The sequence below is a fragment of the Leiobunum rupestre genome, chromosome 4 (assembly GCF_980474605.1).
Source record: "Leiobunum rupestre chromosome 4, qqLeiRupe1.1.hap1, whole genome shotgun sequence".
Taxonomy (NCBI): Eukaryota; Metazoa; Arthropoda; class Arachnida; order Opiliones; family Sclerosomatidae; genus Leiobunum; species Leiobunum rupestre.
In genome coordinates, this window is record NC_143387.1 from 56,325,870 (window position 1) to 56,350,017 (window position 24,148).

General features: G+C 35.2%; 1 protein-coding gene across 3 annotated transcripts in view; it reads left to right on the plus strand.

Moving 5' to 3' along the window:
• CCAP (Crustacean cardioactive peptide) overlaps positions 1-17,656 on the plus strand; it is a 36,525-nt gene extending 18,869 nt beyond the window's left edge. For 2 of the 3 annotated variants that reach the window (XM_090172455.1, XM_090172454.1), the window contains exons 2-5: positions 1,465-1,582; positions 8,098-8,382; positions 12,741-12,812; positions 17,461-17,656. In XM_090172455.1, the coding sequence (XP_090028581.1) occupies positions 1,490-1,582; positions 8,098-8,382; positions 12,741-12,812; positions 17,461-17,475 (465 nt within the window). In that variant the 5' untranslated portion in view covers positions 1,465-1,489 and the 3' untranslated portion in view covers positions 17,476-17,656. The remainder of the gene's footprint in view (positions 1-1,464; positions 1,583-8,097; positions 8,383-12,740; positions 12,813-17,460) is intronic. The other variant, XM_090172456.1, reaches the window with a different exon arrangement.
• Positions 17,657-24,148: the final 6,492 nt, after the last annotated feature.

Here is a 24,148-nt window from a genome sequence, read left to right on the forward strand (position 1 = left end):
TTCCACCGAGAGAGCGTAATAGGTCATTTCTGGGACCGAAATAGGATTATTTCCGGCGCAACAAGCATCCTGGGGCACGAGAGGGTTGAGACATTTCTGAGCGCTTCTGCGCAATTATACAAGTTGTTTACCGACAAAAGAAAATTTTTAAGAAAAAATATTCTCGGGCGCTCTGAGTAAGCAGTATGAGGAAACTATTTACCGTTGCACCAAACTCTGAAGAATTTAAATTCACGTATTCCGGTTCGCGATTAAGCCAATTTAAATTACATTTAGAAAAACCTTAAACATTTTCTTTAGGGCAAATTAATTTAAAAATAAAATTAGTTAATTGTTACATATCAAAAATTAAATGGAGACAAAGTGGTAGTATAAAGAATTTTATTATCAAGAGTTTTTCTCCAGTGTAATTTTTGATATATTTATTATATCAATGTGATTTTTGATATATTTATTATATCAATGTGATTTTTGATATATTTATTATATCAATGTGATTTTTGATATATTTATTATATCAATGTGATTTTTGATATATTTATTATATCAATGTGATTTTTGATATATTTATTATATCAATGTGATTTTTGATATATTTATTATATCAATGTGATTTTTGATATATTTATTATATCAATGTGATTTTTGATATATTTATTATATCAATGTGATTTATAAGTTTAATATATATTAATTATTTATAATTTAGACAACGCAATGACAAAATTGCTATAATTTAACCAATGCCATTATAAAATGTGTTTAATTTAGTCAAAACATTTTGAAGATTGTTATAATCTAACCAACGCATTGGCAAAATTGGTTTAATTTAACTAACAAATTTGCAAAACTGATTTAATTTAACCAACAAATTTGCAAAACTGATTTAATTTAACCAACAAATTTGCAAAACTGGTTTAATTTAACCAACAAATTTGCAAAACTGGTTTAATTTAACCAACAAATTTGCAAAACTGGTTTAATTTAACCAACAAATTTGCAAAACTGGTTTAATTTAACCAACAAATTTGCGAAACTGGTTTAATTTAACTAACAAATTTGCAAAACTGGTTTAATTTAACCAACAAATTTGCAAAACTGGTTTAATTTAACCAAAAAATTTGCAAAACTGGTTTAATTTAACCAACAAATTTGCAAAACTGGTTTAATTTAACAAACGCGACTACAAAATTGCTAAAATGTAACCAACGTGATTACAAAATTGTTATAATTTCACCATCGCATTTGCAAAAACTGGTTTAATTTAACAAACGAAGACAAAATTGCTTTTATATGACCAACGCAATTTCAAAATGGTTATAATTTAACGTAGTAGTAAGTATAATAAACCTATATTTCAATATTTTAATAAAATATTATTAGCATTACAATTTACACTTCTACTTGAAGTACTTCGTTGTAAATAATTACAAGATGTTAATCTGTAAATTTTCGCTTTTGCAGGTGATCCCGAATCAGACAGACGAAAATGCGAAGCGTAAACTGCCTGTTAATGGTCATTTTGGCGGCACTAACGACTTTAATAGCCTACAGAGTGGACGCCAGGACGGTGGTCAAACGGGTAAATAACGAATTGGCTTTATTGTATTTAAACTCTCAGTCCTTAAAACGGAGTCATATCAGGGATTAAATTACGCTAGAAACCGCAGAGTTTCGGATTGAGTGAAATTTACGCGCGATCCGTCGCGATTAGGAAAACCCATTTACAAAGTCAATATTATTAGACGCTTCTTCGCGATTAATTAATGACGGACCAATAAGTTCCCAAACAAAGGAAAGGATTAACAGTTAACTATTAATTACTGATCTGTATCGCTTTCAATGGTGTACCTTCGCGTCATTGGCGTAAGAAAAACGTGAAGATTATTTGGACAAGCGTGTCAAAAAGATGACGACAAAATACGTTACTAATCCGGCATAGAAATAAATGACAAACATTTCTTTGGCTACACTTCCAATTACTTATTTGGGCCTAAAGCTAGGCTAAAATTGGCCCAAAAAGACCGAGGCGTTTCGGTGGTCTTTTGAAAGTTTAGTTTTCAAGCTCAATTGAAAACTTGAGCTTTCAGAGCCGCTGGAGATGCAAACAATTTACAAAAAGGCAAAATGTGGTACGACGCTTAAGTCTTCATCTACATACGTGAATCCCAACATTATTATTAATAATATCTTACTAATAGTTTCATTTAATTCATTTTTAATTTAATTTAATTTTAAAACCGGGTTTTTAAGTTTCACCTCTCCAACCAAAAATTACGCTTTTAAGTTTGACCTCTAGAACCAAAAATTACGCTTTTAAGTTTGACCTCTAGAACCAAAAATTACGCTTTTAAGTTTGACCTCTAGAACCAAAAATTACGCTTTTAAGTTTGACCTCTCCAACCAAAAATTACGCTTTTAAGTTTCACCTCTCCAACCAAAAATTACGCTTTTAAGTTTCACCTCTCCAACCAAAAATTACGCTTTTAAGTTTCACCTCTCCAACCAAAAATTACGCTTTTAAGTTTGACCTCTAGAACCAAAAATTACGCTTTTAAGTTTGACCTCTAGAACCAAAAATTACGCTTTTAAGTTTGACCTCTAGAACCAAAAATTACGCTTTTAAGTTTCACCTCTCGAACCAAAAATTACGCTTTTAAGTTTGACCTCTAGAACCAAAAATTACGCTTTTAAGTTTGACCTCTAGAACCAAACATTACGCTTTTAAGTTTCACCTCTCCAACCAAAAATTACGCTTTAAAGTTTCACCTCTCCAACCAAAAATTACGCTTTTAAGTTTGACCTCTCCAACCAAAAATTACGCTTTTAAGTTTCACCTCTCCAACCAAAAATTACGCTTTTAAGTTTCACCTCTCCAACCAAAAATTACGCTTTTAAGTTTCACCTCTCTAACCAAAAATTACGCTTTTAAGTTTCACCTCTCCAACCAAAAATTACGCTTTTAAGTTTCACCTCTCCAACCAAAAATTACGCTTTTAAGTTTAACCTTTTATAACAACTATATAGAGGGCTCTATATTCCTAGAACAGGTTGCTACGAAGTGACTCTCCCTCTATATCCTAAGCGCTAGTTTGCAAATATCCAAGTGTTGCTTTGGCAATGTTAAAACCAAATCGAAATTTATTAAATATGTTCCTTTACCAAAATATAATTCTGGCGCCATCTATGATGTGGCGAACTAACAATGTTGGTCTAATACACGCTCTATCGTCTCCGCCAGGCAACTTATTTAGTCAAAGAAATTGTTATTTTCGTTTGAATAACTCGGGAATTTTGTAGTTTACGACCCACTTTCTCTGTGAAACGTTATTTTAAAGTTTGCTTTCCAATTACTGACCTCTCTTTTCATACACTATATTAAAATATATTAAAATAAAGCTAGTGTTGAACCTATTACAGCTAAGCATCTTAATATTATATCAAAAGTAAATAGGATAAAAAGTCTCGGACCAACTGCATATTCTAGCTTCCACTGTGGTTGACTTTTTTATGAGCTCAAGAGCTCGTGAGTCAATGAGCGCCCTTTTCTTAAAAACCAATGTGGTCTTCTAGAGGCTGCTGGGTAAAAACTTGGGCCCTTTTTGATCAGTTGATATATAAAAGAAATAACTACGTAAGAAATTGAAGAATGTAAAATTTATTTTTTGTCTAACTTTTTTAATTTACCAGTGTTAGAATTGCTTAGCTCGTGTGATATTTTTCATCATTTTCACACGTATAAATTTCACTTCAATAGTTTCTCTAATTTGTCTTTGGAGCTAAGGTACCACCAAGAATGTATTTATTTATATTTAGGAAGAATGATTATGTTGCGACAATAGACGGTAAAATAAATTCCAACGGCTTCCCAGCCTCTGAATGGTTTTTGAATTTGGGGGTAGGAAAAAAGGGGAAACGTTTCGTGACAGCATGGCTGCCAGCCTCCCCACTTCGCGACTTTAATTGTCACTGAAGTCATTTCAATCGTTTTTCTCGTCTATTACGATTGATCTCAATTAATAATTTGTATTTTAATTTAAAGAATTCAAGTTATAGGTAAATTTACAGTTAAACAACCATTTGGTCTAGCTTTTATTCCCGAAATATAACGGTCAGTTTACTTAGATGGCGCCACGTGCTCTACGAAGAATCATGATTTAGATATTTGTTACTCGGCGACAGTTAAAAATTGGTCTCTGCGCATGCTCCAATACCAACCAATCCGGTGTTCCCTCCCTGGCTAGTGTCCAGTTTTTAAGTGGCAATGACGGTTTGAAATTCCACCCTCATTTATTTTACCGTCTATCGCCGGGCACGTTGAACGCCTTTCCCTCGTCTTGCGCGGGGGGGAAGACAAAACGTCACCGGCGTTTATTTACCATCGCGTTAGGTGACGTAAATTTTAACCAGCCAATGAAATACCGGGACTATTCGTTTTATTTTAAGCGGAGGAGCGTACTGGGTGGATTGAGAGAAAGGCTAAAAAACATCTCGATATAGACATTCTCCCTAGGTATAAATAAATACATTCTTGGTACCACTAAAAACCTGGTCAGGTTAATTTTGCCTCATAATTATAATTTGGAAAGAAATAACACTAGCCCTTATTAAGTTATTAAGCTTATCAGTTAGGCTAATAGCCAAGGCACCACCTTAGGCCTAAGTCATCAAGCGACTTTTGAAACCTTTAATTCAGATGGCCGGGTTCCAACGCGTAGGAGGGTGGTGGCAAGCCCTGCATGCCACGCGATCGAGCCAACAGCTCCCTACACTAACTATTACCGTTACTGCTTTAAATATAAGCAGTACCCGTCTAAAATGAAACGGGTACTTTCTTAGTCTCGAGACAATTTCAGTAAGCGTATTATTCCAACCAAACTGCAATATTTTTCTCGCAACACGTATTTTGAATAATAACCGGAAACCCGCGAAGGTAGGGTTTAAACTGTGCACTCCTTTTTTTTTTTACCTAATAGCCCTTGCAAGCGATTAACATTAGCTGGACACTTTTCTCCTTTCTGACCGTTTATGATATTACTTGCGTAGTACATACACTTCATATTTTTAAGTTTCCAGCTTTGAGTCAAAAACCACCAGAAGACGTTTTCTGAAAATGTCGTTTCTACGTTATTATAAGATTGCGCGTATCCCGAGGCATAAGCCACGATAAACGAGGCTGAGGGGCCCCATTACCGATGATGTGTTTGTGGTTATGACACATCGAGAATGACAGCGCTCTACAGTGAGAGTGTGAAATTGACAGAATTGAGACCGGTGTAACAAGCTAAAGGCCTTGGACACGTTCTCTAACGAGGTGAAACTTCGCCTAGTTTGTTAAATTTGACGCCTTACAAAGTTTACATTTCCAGCCTACAGACTCTATTTTCATTCCCACCATTACGCGCTGGAAATGCTTGCTCTTGAGAGGTACTGCGGATCAGTAGAGCCTCATGCTCAATTTCAATTAGTAGTAGCCAACGGAAAATATGAAGTCCATTTATAAAGGGACCAAATAATGTTGCAGTTGAAATAATAATGAAAAAAATATAAATTCAGTAATAATAGAAAAATTCCAAACTAATTGAGGTTTGGTCATGAACCGTCCAACGCGTCACCAATTTTATTGGCGTTTTTTAACCGAACACACCTCTCTTATATTTATTACTATATTATTAAATTAAAGGGCAACGCAAGCGACCATGCAGGGGGGTAAATTATCTTATAGATAAAAAGAACGACTGCGCATGCGCTATCTGCCATAGCCTTTCCCTCTGTAAAAAAAGCAGAACCATATTTGCCGAATTTATTTTGTATAAATGCGCCTCTCGCGGTTCTTACGCAAAATCCACGCATTCTTTAGTCGCGAAAATGGCCGAGGAAAGTGAAGTCTCCGTGCTTACCGACAAATCGGATCCTAAACTTCTACAAAATAAATGTAATAAAAAAAGATAAATATTCTGTCGGGGTATAATGATAGGGAAATTGTTAAGGGAGACGGGATATAGGAGTGTGTGTGGTGTTGAATTTTCTTAATCCAATGTGAGGCTAGCGGCAGAGATTTACCTCGTCCAAGGCCTAATGTTTCAACTTCCATTATTAAAAATATTCAATTGGCAAATAATTTTATTCCAAAACATTGTTAAATCGAAAATATCAAAGTCCAACTTTCGGAAACTAACCCCGTTCTTTTCTCCATAATAAATAAATTAAGCTAGGCCCAAATTCCTGGGTTCGTTGATTGCGAGCTAACTCAGCGATGAAAATCGAAAAATTCGCGAATGAGAGCGAAATTGTGCCACATGGCTACACCAAGGAGAATAAGGCTTTCGCGCTGTATAAAATCATCCTTGGAAAACCTACTTACGGCTTGTTGAAGAAAACATAGTTCCGCTCCCCCCCCCCCCCCTGCATGACCACTTGCGTTGCCCTTTAATAAGCAAGAATATTTAGAAAAACGACTTAGTTTTAAATAATTATTTTTAGTAGCTAAACTCAATACGGTTAAACCTATATTTTCGATGTGTTATGATAACCAAACTATCAAATCACAGCGATTAATGTTTAAGTTTATTTAAGATATGTATCATTGAATATTCTTGCATCTAGCGAATCGTTCGGTGTGGAGAAACAGTGCTGCCAGGCAAAACAAAAACCTTGCCGGCCAAAAAGGATAGCAGCACGGCCAACTTTGATCACGCGCTGTTCGCGTTATAGCGGCCAACCCATTCGCCGAAATTCCGTGATCAAGGATTTTCCCGCTACAAAGAGCGTGGCGCTGAACTCGTACAGTTTTTTATATTGACTTCAATGCAAAACGGGTGTTATTAACGCGTCTTATACTCTTAATTTAAAATATAACATATATATCGGTAACTTTTGAAATTAAATGGTAATATAATACATGTTACTTTATTCATTTTTACAAGTTTAGTCCAAGGTAATTGCGTAAAAATGACAATAATACAATTTTAATATGAATAAGTTTGAATTCCCCGCCTTTGGTCTGTATAAAAAAAACATTATAAACAAAATATTCCGCTAGGGGCGCTCAACTCATACAGATATCTTTTGCTCGTAGGTTAACATTGAAACTTCAATAACTGGGTTGGCCGCTATAGCGCGAACAGCGCGTGATCAAAGCTGACTGTGAGAGCAGTGTTGTCAGATTCAGATTATTTTGTTTAAAATACACCCAAAATGGCCAACTTTAGATTTCCCGCCCAATGTGGAGGTAGGAAACTAATATTTTGCGACGTAGTATCAACTAGGACTATTGTACCGACATAATTTTGAATGGGCAGACAGCACGTATTCGATTTTAAACAACTATAACTGATTTTAAACTACGCACGAAGTCTGTAGTGATTTTTGCGTCTTCGTTTTCCTCTAAGCCTTGGTTTCCACTAGCGCGCGTCACCGAACTTCGGAACGCACCAACGTTTTGACGCGCGTAAATAAAAATATATTAAGGACTTTCAAGGGAGTTGTGAGGGGTCGGAAGCAGAGGCGTATCTAGGGTATGGCAGCCATGGCGCGTGCCATGGGCGCAACTCGACGGGGGCGCCAAATTATGTTTTAAATTTTTCTTGGCGGTTTGCTTTGGTGTTGTGTTTTAGGTTTTTTTTTAATGTTTATATTTCCGTTATATATATCTCTAAGATGAGATTAGATTCAGGTAACTTTCTGGAAAAATGCCTGGGGCCAAGGAAGGTTGTGTGAACTTGCTTTGCTATGTTATGGAGAGAGAACAAACGGAAAAAAAACAGACTTCGACGATATTATTGACAAATTTTCGTGAATCAAAGCAAGGAAGGTAACACTATAAAGTTGGTTTCGAATTACACAATATTCCTTGTACAATAAAAGATTATAGTTATTAAAAAATAACTAAAGTTTCACTTATATTATATTTCCTATAATTCTGACCACCTGGGAAGGGGCGCAATTTCTATGGTTTGCCATAGGTAAAATTTTCCTAGCTACGCCACTGGTCGGAAGTCGATTCAAAAAACGTCATCAAAGTGTTACTTTGTAAATGCGACGAACGGCGACTGAATGACTTTTTTTAAACTCCCTAATTTGATACATTGAACACAGGAAATCAGGAGTCACTCCGGAGAGGTGGTTGGATCGGGCGGCATGCCCCAAAAGAGGCCCTTTTGCAACGCTTTCACTGGCTGCGGACGGAAGAGGTCCGATACGAACTCGGCGGCCAACTCGATCGCGCCCTTGGTGGCCAACTTCATCAGTGGGGAATCTGAGGACGAATATTTGGCCCGACTCAGCCGGAGGATCATGGCCGAGGCCCGTCTGTGGGAGCTCTTGCAGCAGCGACTGACCGAAGCCATCATCGCCAGTGGTCAGGGATATTATTCCAACGAGGTAATATCGCCGGGAAATGGTATACTTTTAATTAGGGGCACTGTCTAGTCTCCGAAGAAAAGTAGACAGCCTTAACTTATATTAATTGGCCACTTTACACCGTGGCATTACACCATTTATCAAACCTTCGTATCAGTAGCCGTCTAAGTATCAGTAGTTCTTTGGAGAAATTTCATTAAACCAGAAGTTTATAGTTTTACCATAAGTAACATAATACACATAAGTCTGACACTTATTATTCACCCAATGCAAATTTTTTAATGATAGTCTGTTTCGCCAATGTCAACGTAAACCACGACGGACTGACTCTAAGCGAACTGCTCCTAGTATTTGTATGATGCCCGGAAAATCGGCGACGGTCCGCCGGCAGCCTTTTCGACGGACCAGCCAAGGCCTATTAAAAATTGAAATGCTTTTAAAAGTGTAAATAACGCTTACTTTTGGAAAACAATGATGAATTATTGAATCGGAAGATAAAAATAACTATTATAATCACCGCCTCCATTTTAGAAGTTATTTTATTTTCGAATTTCTAGCCTAAACGCGTGTACGCTCGTATTTCTCGCCGTCAAACAAACCAACTATTTTGTCAACGGAAAGAGTCGGAAGGGACGAGTTTCCGGTTCGGAAACTTCCCACTTCACAATTACTCCAGGACAGACTATCATTAACCGAATTTTTTCTGTGCCATACTTATGTTTATTATGTTACTTATGGTTTATATTATATCTCTTACGAGACAAAAGTTCATCAATGCCATTATAATTAAACGAATACTTTCGTTGGGTACGTGAAGATTCAAATTGGGCGTACATTTCACGCCAAATCCACATTCTTACCAATCCCATACACTCTAAATAAAAATGTTTTTTTAAAATCCTGAAATCTGTTCGAAAATCGGTTCCTAAATCTCAAAATGAACCCAAAAAAATAGAAAACTGGGCGAAAATCAGTTCCTAAATCTCAAAATGAACCCCAAAAAATGGAAAACTAGGCGAAAATCAATTCCTAAATCTCAAAACGTACTCAAAAAATAGAAAACTGGGTGAAAATCAATTCCTAAATCTCAAAATTAACCCCAAAAAATAGAAACCTAGGCGAAAATCAATTCCTAAATCTCAAAATAAACCCAAAAAATAGAAAACTGGGCGAAAATCAATTCCTAAGTCTCAAAATGAACCCAAAAAAATAGAAAACTGGGCGAAAATCAGTTCCTAAATCTCAAAATGAACCCAAAAAAATAGAAAACTAGGCGAAAATCAATTCCTAAATCTCAAAATGAACCCCAAAAAATAGAAAACTAGGCGAAAATCAATTCCTAAATCTCAAAATAAACCCAAAAAAATAGAAAACTGGGCGAAAATCAGTTCCTAAATCTCAAAATGAACCCCAAAAAATAGAAAACTAGGCGAAAATCAATTCCTAAATCTCAAAATAAACCCAAAAAAATAGAAAACTGGGCGAAAATCAGTTTATAAATCTCAAAACGAACCCAAAAAATAGAAAACTGGGTGAAGATCAATTCCTAAATCTCAAAATAAACCCAAAAAATAGAAAACTAGGCGAAAATCAATTCCTAAATCTCAAAATGAACCCAAAAAATAGAAAACTAGGCGAAAATCAATTCCTAAATCTCAAAATAAACCCAAAAAAATAGAAAACTGGGCGAAAATCAATTCCTAAATCTCAAAACGAACCCAAAAAATAGAAAACTGGGTGAAGATCAATTCCTAAATCTCAAAATAAACCCAAAAAATAGAAAACTAGGCGAAAATCAATTCCTAAATCTCAAAATGAACCCAAAAAATAGAAAACTAGGCGAAAATCAATTCCTAAATCTCAAAATAAACCCAAAAAATAGAAAACTGGGCGAAAATCAGTTCCTAAATCTCAAAACGAACCCAAAAAATAGAAAACTGGGTGAAAATCAATTCCTAAATCTCAAAATGAACCCAAAAAAATAGAAAACTAGGCGAAAATCAATTCCTAAATCTCAAAATAAACCCAAAAAATAGAAAACTGGGCGAAAATCAGTTCCTAAATCTCAACACAAAAATCGTGCTCGGAAATCTAAAAATCAGTTTCTGATTTCTGAAATAACTTTGAGATTCAAAATCGCGTACACTAAATTTGCAAAGGTCGGACCCCTCGTTTCCACCTGAGAATTTACAAATCATTATATGATGTATTTCACGACCCACATTATTTTCGGCTGAAACGTATTTTGAAAAATCAGCGAGTATCTGCTCGGGTACATGTTTCAAGCGAATAGCATTAGCAAGATAGGTAGATGAATACTTTACTCGTAAGATATACATTTACATACTTTTAATCATGGATTAAATAACCTGTAAGGTTATTTAATCCATGTTTTAATTAAACTAGCTAGACAGTGCTTCGAAGCTGAAACGGATTAACCTATAGGCTGCTTACGGGCCCGGAAACTTCCAAAATGTATTGGCACCCGATACGAGGATAGAGCAAGGTCATGGTAACCCTAATAAAGCTCAAGCAGAGAAGCCCGCCACTGTTTCAAAAGCGTTCTGAAAATCGCCTTTAAATTTCTTCGGGTTTTTGTTTAACCACGCTATAATGACTCACGTTAAAGGGGAATTGTCACCACCCTAAAATTGGTTTAAAACCATTTAAATGGATAGAGGACGTCCGAAAATGGTTATCCAAAAAAATTCATGTTAATATTCCCAGTATTTGATTTATTATTAGCAAACAAATTTCGTGTTTTATCCCCCCCGACTCGAGAATCTCAAACCGCTTGGTTGAACCTACCTGCAGCGCCATCTCGTGAACGAAATATTATTTTCCCCGATTTTATCGTTTTTCGGTCGGAGCTGTCGTCTGCTTCGACATTCTCCTTGGCTTTTTAACCGAGTTATATTGGTAGATAATAGTTAATCGTGTTTTTAATATGCCTTACACGCCGCCCTTTCTAAAATTTTTGCCGCTACATTCTTTTGGCGCTGCACGTAGGTTCAACCGCGATTTCTGAAATTTTTGGAGCCGTTTGCTGTTGGTAGCGTAACTTTTTAAATACTTTTCCAATAACAATAAAATTTCAGGGACATAATCATTAATATATTTTCTATCATTCTGTAAAAAAATCTCGTAAATTTTGGTTTTGGTGACAATTCCCCTTTAAGCTGTGCCATAATGGATTATTCACTAAAAATTTAAAGTGAGCTCTTAAAATGCTTTTGGCTCTAAACGAGAATGCCGCGAATTAAGAGCATATTGCCAGACTATCTTATGCTTTAATAAAGGCTGACCCGTTTTAGTACGTTTATAATTATGTTTCATATTGTTGACGTGTTAAAAATTTACTGAGAGCTATTACGAGAATGACTACACATTTTTATTGAACTTATTAAGCTTAATACGCGGTCTTTACCGCTAGCATACTTGGCGCTGTGTGTCACTTAACGATGGCAAGGAATCTCCATCACCAGCTTTTTGATTGGGACCAAGGCCTATCGAAAATGAAAATAATTTAGTAATGAAAACTGGAAAAATAATGGCACGTTATTGAAACGGAATGTAAACTTGACTGTTATAAGCATTCGTTTCTAAATATTTATTCTGAAATTGGTGATACAAAGCACGATTTCACTGGTATTTATAATAATCATCATCTAGGCTAATAACCAAGGCACCATTCTAGGCCCAAGTCATCTAGCGACTTATAATGCCTTTAAACAGGTGGCCAGGTTACAATGCGTAGGAGGGTGTTGGCAAGCCCTTCATGCCACACGAGCCAACAGCTCCCTACACTAACTAGTACCGTTAACCTCTACAAGTTTTAAGATGAATAATTGAAACCAAGAGATGGGTATCTTTTTGGGTGTGACGTCAATTCTACGCATAATTCCACGTCACTCCACGCATACATATCAGTAATTATTTCCACAAACTGCCACACTCTTATAGGACTTAATTTTAGGCTTATGATAACAGTTATTCTAATTTTTAAAGAAAGGGTACAATATTTGAAAGGAGTGGAACTGTTAAAAATATATACCTACGCTTTCACCCCCAAAATGGCGGCCATGATCAAAGCTACGGAGTGGTACTACTTTGTAGAAACTAGTTCGAAAAAAGGCTTATAAATTCTTTCAAAAATGATAAAACCAAAGCGTTTTCGATATTTGGACCAATTTAAAGAAGGCTTAAAATAAACCAAAAAATCCCAAAAAATATTAGAAGTATAACGGGGAAAATCGGTGAAATTTGGAAATAGGAACTTCCCTGAGCCTTCGAAATTCGATTAAATCGGGACCCTTCTCCGGATTGAGATACTCTAGAGACATATATAAACAAAGGTATACCTTCTTTATCTCGCCTAGATTCAAACAAATACACCAGTCTTAGATTTACTGGGCTCATCCAGAAAAAGGAGATCCACTGAAAATCCTAAGGTAAGACGGAGATTTATAGATTTTTAGAGATATCATTTTTAGTCGACGGTACGCCTAAGGCGGGGGAAATGACCGAAATCTTAAGATCTAAGCCTTCGAAAATGCCCGAGAGCAGGAACTTCAAAAGCGAGATCTACCTGTATTTTACCGAGAAATAATATCAATTTATACAAAATAGAGATAAATATTATATTAATTATCCGTTATTCCATTATAATAGCTCGGCATATAACGAGGAATTCCTAATGAAACCCTAAGCAATAAATTTTAATAGCAAAAGCCCCATTTATTGAATATTTAATTTATTATCTAATTAATATTTTATAATAACTTTACTTCGGGCTTGAACTAATACATTTACCCTACCAGCTTCTAATCTAGTCACTTTTTTAAAATAAACCGTCTTTAAACAATTTTAGCGAAACTCACGATAATAAACAAGCAAATATAACGGTATATGATTATCCTATCGTGCAAATTTTGGAATTTAGACGTCGGAATTGAAATAGCAGGAGAAATGTACCTGATATATTTTATCTTGACGTTTCACTATCCAACAACACTACTTGATAGCGATTTTTTGATAAAAACTTTCGTGCATTTCGGTAAGTACTAAAACTGTATCAACTAAAATTAGATGAACCTGCTATACTCAGTTGCAGATTAAGAAAGGCAAAATATCTTTCTTTATCTTGTCGGAAAGATACTAGCCTGAATTTCCGGTAAATCGATGGCTGCAATTTCGTGTTATATTAATCCATTTTTAAAATTTCTATTGCTTAAATTTCAAAGTGATCAATAAATATGTAATGTAGATTATTATTTTTAAGCTTTATTATAGCGTATTTTTAGTATTATGCTCCTAAACAATCATGTACATCAACGAGGTAATCTCGGCAATACCCGTTCTATACTTACCCTGGACTCGCCAAACGAAATTGTTTTAGGTATAGATTATTACAACGGTTTCTTAATCTTATCTATGATAATTAATTAATGATTACTTTGAAATATAACGCAATAGACGGTATTTTGCAAAATTATAAAACGCGCGCGGTTATACTTCAACCGTAAACAGACCGAATTCGAAATTCCCGCCGCCGATTTACCGGAAATTCGTGCTAGTATCTTTCCGCCAAATGTACTAGACATTTTGAATTTCTTAACCTGCAACTGAAAAGTTGTGAGTAGCCGAGCGATAATTTTTTGAAATATGTTTAACATCTGATGCGAAAAGATACTACACTTCAATCTTAGCCAAACGACAAATAAGTTTAATATTAAATTTCCAAAAAAAATAATTTGAATTCATCTATTTGGTAAAAAACAAAGGATTTTAAGTTTTCAAAAACAAGTATTGTTACAGATTTACATTAAAGATAAACATCAAAGAAAGGTATATGTTACTAAAATTCCAACTTCTTCAGACAACGATTTTTTGAGCTTGCGAGAGTGGGTTTAAAACAGCCTGAAACGTCAAAATGTTTAATTATTAGAAACCTCGAAAAAAAATTTGGTTTTATTTATGACTCTTTGAACTTTTTGTTTATAGTTTTTATATAAAAGGTTTTAGAAGTATATTGTTTTTGGCATTATATTGGTAAATATCTCCTTCCCTCAAAAACGTTTTATTTTGCGCCATCTAGTATAAATGAAAGTATCAAAATCGAATATCGGGGGTCTTCTCCCTATACATTCGTTTCCCTGTTTTTATGTAGCTCTATCTAGATCGGTTTGCGGCGGCGTTTGTCGAAAAACAGCCGGCGTGAAGGGGAAAAAATGTATCCCCCCTTTTAAAATTTAAAAAACTATCCAAAATATTTTTTAAAGAGAAAAATAAAGTTGCGTAGGAAAACTAAAAATATTTTGGCGGTGGGAACAAAATTTATCGGCGGCGGCGTCGGCGGCACGCCGAATAGTAAATGACTCGGCGGTGGCGGTTCGGCGCCAGAGTAAATATCGGCGACGGCGGTGTTGGATCGGCAGCGCTAGGCTCTAGCTCCATCGTCACGAAATACGTAGACTTCAGTTCAGTTTATGCTTAAAAAACCGGGTACCTCGTCAAATTTACTCGGGGCTTTTCGTAGAAAAACGTCATCGATACGTCATCGATACGTCACCCGTGACGCACCAGCAACATCAAAAAACCTATTTTGGCACTTTTTCTAACCATTCTTAAAGGGAATATAACCTCAGGTATTTGGTGTGGAACACCAACGCTTGCAGCTCTGACCGCTCTTGCCTTTGGCTTTAAAAATGTTTGGCGCCACTGTACAGCGAAATTTGAAAAATTGAAGGGGTCTTCCATAAAGATTGCTTTGCAGGTTATATTCCCTTTAATTTACTTTTTCACACACCGATTTGAATTTTGCAAGAATGTAATAAGGTTAACAGATAATATGTAGCCGCAACTAAAGCCTCGGTTTTCGAGATTCCCGGAAGATAATAGGCTTCGAACTTAGAAAAAATAGCGCCATCTACTTTAATACCTGTCAACTAAATGTGTGAAGAAATAGCAGACGACTTTTGAATATGAATATTCTTTAACTGAAACGTTCAGCTTTTTTATCGAGATAATTTTGAATGAACAGACAGCTTTCACACATTCGATTGAAAACTCAGTCGGTAGGCGGCGATACTTCTGACCAAAGTATAATCTAAATAGGAAAAATAACGCGAGGAAAGGCAGAGGGGCGTGGTTTTTCTATTCTTTGTTAGAATCTAGGAGCAACAAACACAGCAGCCCACACAAGGAGAACGCCACCCGTCAAAAGTCGTGCATTTTCTTGCGTACATTTTTCATTGGTTAGACCAGAAGTATATAAATGAAACAAGAAGTTTACTACTTAGCTTAATTATTAGCCTTCCCGTGCATTCCATGAAATTTTGGAAGCAGACGACGGTAAAAATAGAGGTCACCACTGAGAAAAGAGGTTAGAAAAAGTAGTGTTCCGAGGTCAGTAAACACGTATAATGGCGTCACCCGGTTTTTAAAAAAATTGTAATAATTTTAAAAGTCGTGTTACTTAATTTTAATCACAATTTATATTTCAAAGGTTTTTATTGTCACGTTACCGAACTATTTCCATCCGCGAGAAAGGGGGAAGGCAAACGAAATTACATGGCGCACGAAAATTCTAAGTAGTACACTTCTTGTTTCATTTATATACTTCTGGTTAGACGCTTTAGTGCCTGCTGCCGTCAGAAGGGGAAAATTTGGAAATTGTCTTCCCCCTTTCCGTAAAACGCTCAGCGTAAAGGCTTGTCCGATGAAATTTGTACCCAACACTGCTTTAAGCTGGTTTCACACTCGACGGAAAATATGCCGGAAAGACGATAATAAACGCCGAGCTGAAAATTGATTCCCATTCGATATACAGCTAACGTTCAACTTTACGCTGCTAATTTTCCGTCGAGTGTGAAACCAGCTTTAGCGTGTTTAAAGGCTAGCTGCGTTCCCCTTGTCTTTGTTGCTCCTAGTTGGCATCAATACATTCTTAATATTATCCATTAATAATGCCCGACATTCAGCGTTGCCAGACGTACCATAATTATCGTACACGTCAATAATTTCGACCTCATTATTTTTCGATAATTCAGCTTACGCGTACGATAATGTACGATAATTTTTTAAATTGTCTGATAAACGGCGACTTTTAAACAAAAGTTCTCAATAGGTAGAACTTTAAGTGTTATTTAAAATCTCGATTTGACAAGTTCAACGTCAGTATTTCATATAAAATTATAATTTACCAGTTTTCAGGCGTGCGATAATATTTTGGCTCTGGTACGATAATTTGAGTTTCAGGAACTGGCAACGCTGCCGACATTTCAAGCGAGTGTCCTGAAACCTAAGCCTTTTAATAGAGACCAGGAAAGTCGTATTTCCTGAAAGAACTTTTAACCAACCGCGTATTCTGATTGATTATACCAAGAATGTATTGCCCAATATTCTTAGTAACTTCAATACATTCTTGATTATACATGTATTATTACCACCAAGAATGTATTGAAGTTACTAAGAATATTGGACAACAGGATTCTGATTCCCATCCTAGCAGCTTTTGTAGCATAAATTCGTCTGCTTTCCCATTCAAGTTTAAGTTGATTGCCCCTTAAATGCAGACGAACTTTCTCCACAAAAGCTGTGAGGATGGTACCAAGGGTTAATGCTATGCTGAAATATTCTTAGTAACTTCAATACATTCTTGTTACCACCAAGAAAAAATTTACGCTACGAAGAACTTGGGACTGCGGCTTATATATCCAGTGTTACCGTGTTATCATTTTATACCGACCCTTTTGATTTTAGGTATAGAGGCTATAGCGCCATTTCTCGAACGGAATACGAAACATTATTCATAAGTATTATATTAATTGGTTATTACAAATACGTTATAATATTGTACCGTTTTTTTATTTTATATAATGTAATTTTAATCATTAATAATTTGTAGTATAAATTGGATTACAGTATTTTCCCAAAATATATTTAGAAACAGAAATTAGGAAATAGATAGATGGCGGCATCCGAGTCTTACCAAAATGAATAAAAGTGGAAATCAAAACTTGGCCAGTCTCAAGATTTCCCTTTGCACAGTAAGATTTTGGTTAACAACTTATTTATCTTTATTATTTTCCATCACAGTTTGTGTCAAATTGAAGTTGGAGATCATACAAGAGCGGGAAAGACGAAAATGAAGAAGATAAAATGGCGTCTGAGAGTCGGGCTGTTGCCAAAACTTGTACGAATTCTAACGTATAAAAAATGTAATAAACAAATTAATCAATAATAACATGTATTCTATATAATATATATATATAAAATTGGGGTCAAATTATAATCACATCTTTTTTATTTTCGGTGAGGGACTTACGTAATCCTTTTTTTTATTTTCTAATGTAAATCTCAATAAAAATACCTTTTTTTCGTAAATGTGATTGTGATGTTGGTCATTCGAACAAATATTTTTTTGATCGAAGCTATCGCGTCATAATGTTTCAAATAACTCCCAGTTCCAATTATGCAAACTTCAAAAATCCAGATAATTTATTTATTATCTAAACTATCATATTAATCGCGTCATGAGGTTTCAAATATCTCCAGGTTCAAATTATGCAAACTTCAAAAATCCAGAGAATATATTTTATATTTTTATCTAAACTATCATATTAATCGCGTCATGAGGTTTCAAATATCTCCCAGTTCCAATTATGCAAACTTCAAAAATCCAGATAATTTATTTATTATCTAAACTATCATATTAATCACGTCATGAGGTTTCAAATATCTCCAGGTTCAAATTATGCAAACTTCAAAAATCCAGATAATATATTTTTTATCTAAACTATCATATTAATCGCGTCATGAGGTTTCAAATATCTCCAGGTTCAAATTATGCAAACTTCAAAAATCCAGATAATATATTTTTTATCTAAACTATCATATTAATCGCGTCATGAGGTTTCAAATATCTCCAGGTTCAAATTATGCAAACTTCAAAAATCCAGATAATATATTTTTATCTAAACTATCATATTAATCGCGTCATGAGGTTTCAAATATCTCCAGGTTCAAATTATGCAAACTTCAAAAATCCAGAGAATATATTTTATATTTTTATCTAAACTATCATATTAATCGCGTCATAATGTTTCAAATAACTCGGTTCGAATTATGAAAATTTCAGGATTATGATAATATATTTTTTATCTAAACAATCATATTAATCGCGTCATAATGTTTCAAATAACTCGGTTCGAATTATGAAAATTTCAGGATTATGATAATATATTTTTTATCTAAACAATCATATTAATCGCGTCATAATGTTTCAAATAACTCGGTTCGAATTATGAAAATTTCAAGATTATGATAATATATTTTTTATCTAAACCATCATATTAATCACGTCATAATGTTTCAAATAACTCGGTTCGAATTATGAAAATTTCAGGATTATGATAATATATTTTTTATCTAAACAATCATATTAATCACGTCATAATGTTTCAAATAACTCGGTTCGAATTATGAAAATTTCAGGATTATGATAATATATTTTTTATCTAAACAATCATATTAATCGCGTCATAATGTTTCAAATAACTCGGTTCGAATTATGAAAATTTCAAGATTATGATAATATATTTTTTATCTAAACAATCATATTAATCGCGTCATAATGTTTCAAATAACTCGGTTCGAATTATGAAAATTTCAGGATTATGATAATATATTTTTTATCTAAACAATCATATTAATCGCGTCATAATGTTTCAAATAACTCGGTTCTAATTATGGAAATTTCAAGATTATGATAATATATTTTTTATCTAAACAATCATATTAATCGCGTCATAATGTTTCAAATAACTCGGTTCGAATTATGAAAATTTCAAGATTATGATAATATATTTTTTATCTAAACAATCATATTAATCACGTCATAATGTTTCAAATAACTCGGTTCGAATTATGAAAATTTCAGGATTATGATAATATATTTTTTATCTAAACAATCATATTAATCACGTCATAATGTTTCAAATAACTCGGTTCGAATTATGAAAATTTCAGGATTATGATAATATATTTTTTATCTAAACAATCATATTAATCGCGTCATAATGTTTCAAATAACTCGGTTCGAATTATGAAAATTTCAAGATTATGATAATATATTTTTTATCTAAACAATCATATTAATCGCGTCATAATGTTTCAAATAACTCGGTTCGAATTATGAAAATTTCAAGATTATGATAATATATTTTTTATCTAAACAATCATATTAATCGCGTCATAATGTTTCAAATAACTCGGTTCGAATTATGAAAATTTCAAGATTATGATAATATATTTTTTATCTAAACAATCATATTAATCACGTCATAATGTTTCAAATAACTCGGTTCGAATTATGAAAATTTAGAGAATCCAGAAGCGATGGTATGAACTGCGTCATAATGTTGGAAAGAACTCTCGAATCGAGCGTTGTTGTTGGGCTCGACTTTTGAAGTAATCAGAGAGTGGGCGGATCTGATGGAACATCAAATGCTCATTTACCACCGACAGGGTTTATACGGTACGTTTGACAGCGAACTCAACGGGGTTCCTAAGACCTTATTACGACTGCCTTTTTCCTTTCTCTCGGATCTTATCAGAGAATAAGCACGCTGTTCTATTCACGAACTCTCTGCTGGAGGAATAATTCATTTAGCTTGTTTTAATTGAAATGCCCGATTAGGCCGCGCGATTCTTCAATCGGGTTCATTAATTTTGCTGATTACTTATAATATTAGTTTTATTAGAACTAATACTTACAAAGTCAAGCTGCTCTGTTTAAAACCATAATAATAATCGGCTAAACTAATACCCGAGGAACCACACAGGCCCAAGTCAAATAGTCACTTACCGAGTTAGCTCGCGTAGGAGGGTGGTGGCAAGCCATTCAAGCCACGCGAGCCCACAGCTCCCTACACTTCGGCTGTCCCATGGCAAAACCTTTTAACCACCACGATCGTAATTTTGAGATATTTGACTTTTTCAAAACCTAAGTTATAAGATTTTAACGTGGTTTTTAATGCGAAAATTATAAAATCCAAAACCATTTTTTAAGTCATAAATAGTTAAATATTTATGACTTTTACCTGAAACTTTTACAGTACTTTTGTACATGCCTTAGTAAAACTGATGCGTAAAAATCTAATTTTTCAAAAATTTGGTGGTTATAAGGTTTTGCCATGGGGCAGCCGACTTACTTTTAACTATACCGTTAACCTGAAAGTAAGTTCTATTGTCATAAGTTATATTTTCCATACGTAAGTCAGTATCTTTGTGTGGGCTGACAGAGAGAAGCAGAGTACGATCCCAGCTTGTGGCACTGAGTATGAAAACTCGGAACTACTCCTACCACGTTGAGTTTGCAAGGTATCTGACCAGTGCGGTGACCAATGGGATAAAGGGTTTTCCCTTTCCATAAAATCTTATTGAGATAATAGTTAAGTAGTAGTAAAATAAAGGACTTGGATACTAATCTATTTGATTATTATTAATATATTTGACAGTAGACAAATGAAAGATCCTGAGGGACAGCTATCTTGAACCTTTTTCCGTACTAAAATTGTGGTATCTTCAACATCACCCGCCTCCATTTGGGGATGAACCGGAATTGGGTACAATATCCGACTTAATTGTTATTCCAGTTGGTAAAAAACTGTTAAAAATTCTGTAAGTTGTACCCAAAGTGACGTAATTCTGCGTTTGCAAAATAAAAGTAAAAATAACGCTTACTTTAGCAAAATTACGATGAATTATTAAAACGGAACATAAAATTAACTATTATCAAAAGTGACATAATTACAAAAAGTGTGCGAGTTCCTACACTTTCCAATGCTAAAGATTTAATCGATATAGACCACATAGAAGACTAGATTAGGATGGACGTTGAGCGCCCTTTCTGGTCTGTTCTTTCGTGTTTTGTATTAAAACGTAGATAGATGGCGCTAGCGTTTCTGTCGAGTGGGAAAAGTTCCTTGAAAAAATCCACAAGCCTGCTAGCTTTCCCCAGTGCTTCCTTAGTTCTCGAAGCTCCCGCCGGGCCACACTATTTCAACTTTTGAACTTCGTCCCCTCCCTCCTCGCCTCCGAACTTTTACTTCGAGGGTAACATTCATTTGAAAAACGATTACATTGACACACTTTTTGTAAATATGTTTTCGCTTGTATTTTTCGCCTTCACACGGTCAGCCATTCTACAAACAAAAATGAGAAGGGATTGACGAGTTTAGAATCAATCTATGACGGAATAGAGTAATGGCACTGTGACGTCCTAGTACGTCACCCATGCTCTTTCCTATAGATAAAAAATTTGCGACCAAAATGGCGGCCATGGCCAAAGCTACGGAGTGCTACTACCCTATATCACTAACGGAAATCTAACAGTGTCATACGCTAATTATGGTAAAACTAAATGTAATTACTACTTGGAATTATTAGAAAATAAATAATAAACATATATTTGAGGAGTTTAAGCAGTGACATAGCTACAAACATCAAGGCCCCAATCCAATACGCATTTAGACCTCTTGATGCCCTAAGCGCAAAAAGATTTTGGAGCCAGTTTTTCACCCTTTTTCCATTTGTATATTTTGCACACACCCTTGCGACATAATCTAGTAACATAATAACAATAAGTATGTCAATTAGCAAAAATTATCATCGAACTGATTTTCAGAGCTATTGCGCAATCTATTTTTAGTTCTCAGCACAGAGTCATCTAGTGAGTAAATATGCCTAAGTCGAAATATACCACTACCAAAGACGATAACGCGCTACATCAAGTTGAAGCTTGGCGAGAATGTCAGTGTCGAAAAACGTTTCGGTCAGGAAATAAGCGTTAAAACAATAGGAAGTGTCATACCTTATTGATATTATGTTACTTACGATAACACGAAATTATAACCATCATAATAACCTAACAGTGATTTTGCCGGAAATAACGAGATTTCTGTTCCGAAACTTCCGATTACGCAACCGCTCACCGACAAACTATCATAAACGGAAATATTTCATTGCCATACTTATGTGAATTATCTTACTATTTGATGACATGGACGGATCGGCATCATTAAAAACCTGCTGAGGTTAGGTTAATGGTAATAGTAAGTGTAGGACAGTAGGAAGCTGTTGGCTCGCGTGGCATGAGCTTGCCACCAGCTTAAAAAACATCTTCGAGGAAATCGCCAAGAAGTAATATTTCCGAGAGCCAGGACCTGCAAGTCACTGTTTATATAGTGCTTGTTAAAATAATGGACATTTTTACCTTTACGGCAGCAACAAGCCTGGGTTGTTAGCGAAAAAACCAATTTTCGCGCTGAAAATTGACGCTCGCGAATAAAATTTGAGATTTTTTTCAAATTCGCCGCTAAAGTCGCGTCTCCGCGGTATCTAGTGAATGTTCTATTTTTTGACGTCCACAGACTTCACACCTTGGCGATAAAAAGCTTCAGCCAATCCATAGAGATAGAAAAGAAATAGAGGGAAGATTAACGCGTTAAGGCACCCCTGTTTTTGACCGGAAAAATTCATCCCCCCCCTCGCGCATGTACGAAAGCGGAGATGGGCAGAATTTGCAACGCCATCTATCCTTCCTTTGTTTCATCAAATGACAGTTGATTTTCAAAAAGGCATAATGTATTTCATTTCACCGCGCATCGATGGCGCCACGTAATCTGCCCATCTGATGGCTTCCTACATTGGCGAAAAGGGGGTCAGCACTCGCGGTCAACTTCGCCAGATACAATAGTGCCTCTATTTCTTTGCTATCTCTATGAGCCAATCAGAAAACGCGTTCCCTTGATCTATTCCGCTCCCGTCCGTCACTTATTAAGCCTAGGTCTTTAGAAAAGCAGCTCAGCCAACTTGACCAAGATTCTGAAGTAAAGGTAATTATATCACGAATAGAATCGTTTATTTATTGAAATTATCAACAGGAACATCCATTTGGTTCATTTTGAACTGATGTTTTCGTTAGGCCTAAAACATTACTAAAAACCCGCTCGAGTTGTTTTCAGCGTTTTTAAATTTTCGCGCTAAAGTGAGAACCGCTTCCCCAGCGACCGAAAACCCGCACCTTTTTTCGTTGTGCGAAAATTTTATTCGTCTCGAAAATTCGCCAAGCGGGAACTAGCCTTTAACGAGGTAGCTTTTTTGACATATTAAGGCTTGGCAAAAACATGACTTTCTGTTTACAGGTGAAAAGTTTCCATTATTTCAACAAGCACTATATAAACAATAATACCTTGCGGGTCCTGATTTATTTAAGCGCCTATTGTCATAATATAAAAGCGCGTGTCTAAACAATTTAAGTTGGCTGTACTTGTGGTGTTTGAAAATACCATATGTTACATATGAAAATACCTTTACAAACACCACAAGTACAGCTAACTTGATGTTTTAGCCACCTATATTTTAAAGGTGGCTAAAAATGTCGACCCACCCGGCGAAATTTTAATTTATGTGAAAACGAATTTCCTGTGAGTCCTGTCTTGCGTAGTTTCGTGTTTATCTACCAGAAATATGGAACTATTCTCGACCGAAACGAGTCTACGTGTCGTAACGGCGGCACGGCGCTAGCTTCTCCGAGTCCGAGGTAGCGCTTAAGGAGATCAAGTCTAGCGTTTGCTGCTGACAAATTAAAAAGTCGTAAGAATGTTTTTCTAAAATAAACTTATCAAATTATAAACAAACTTTGCTAAAATTATATTAAAATGCAAGTATCATTATTTATAAAGTAAAATTTACGAATAACGATGAGGAAACACTTAAGCCG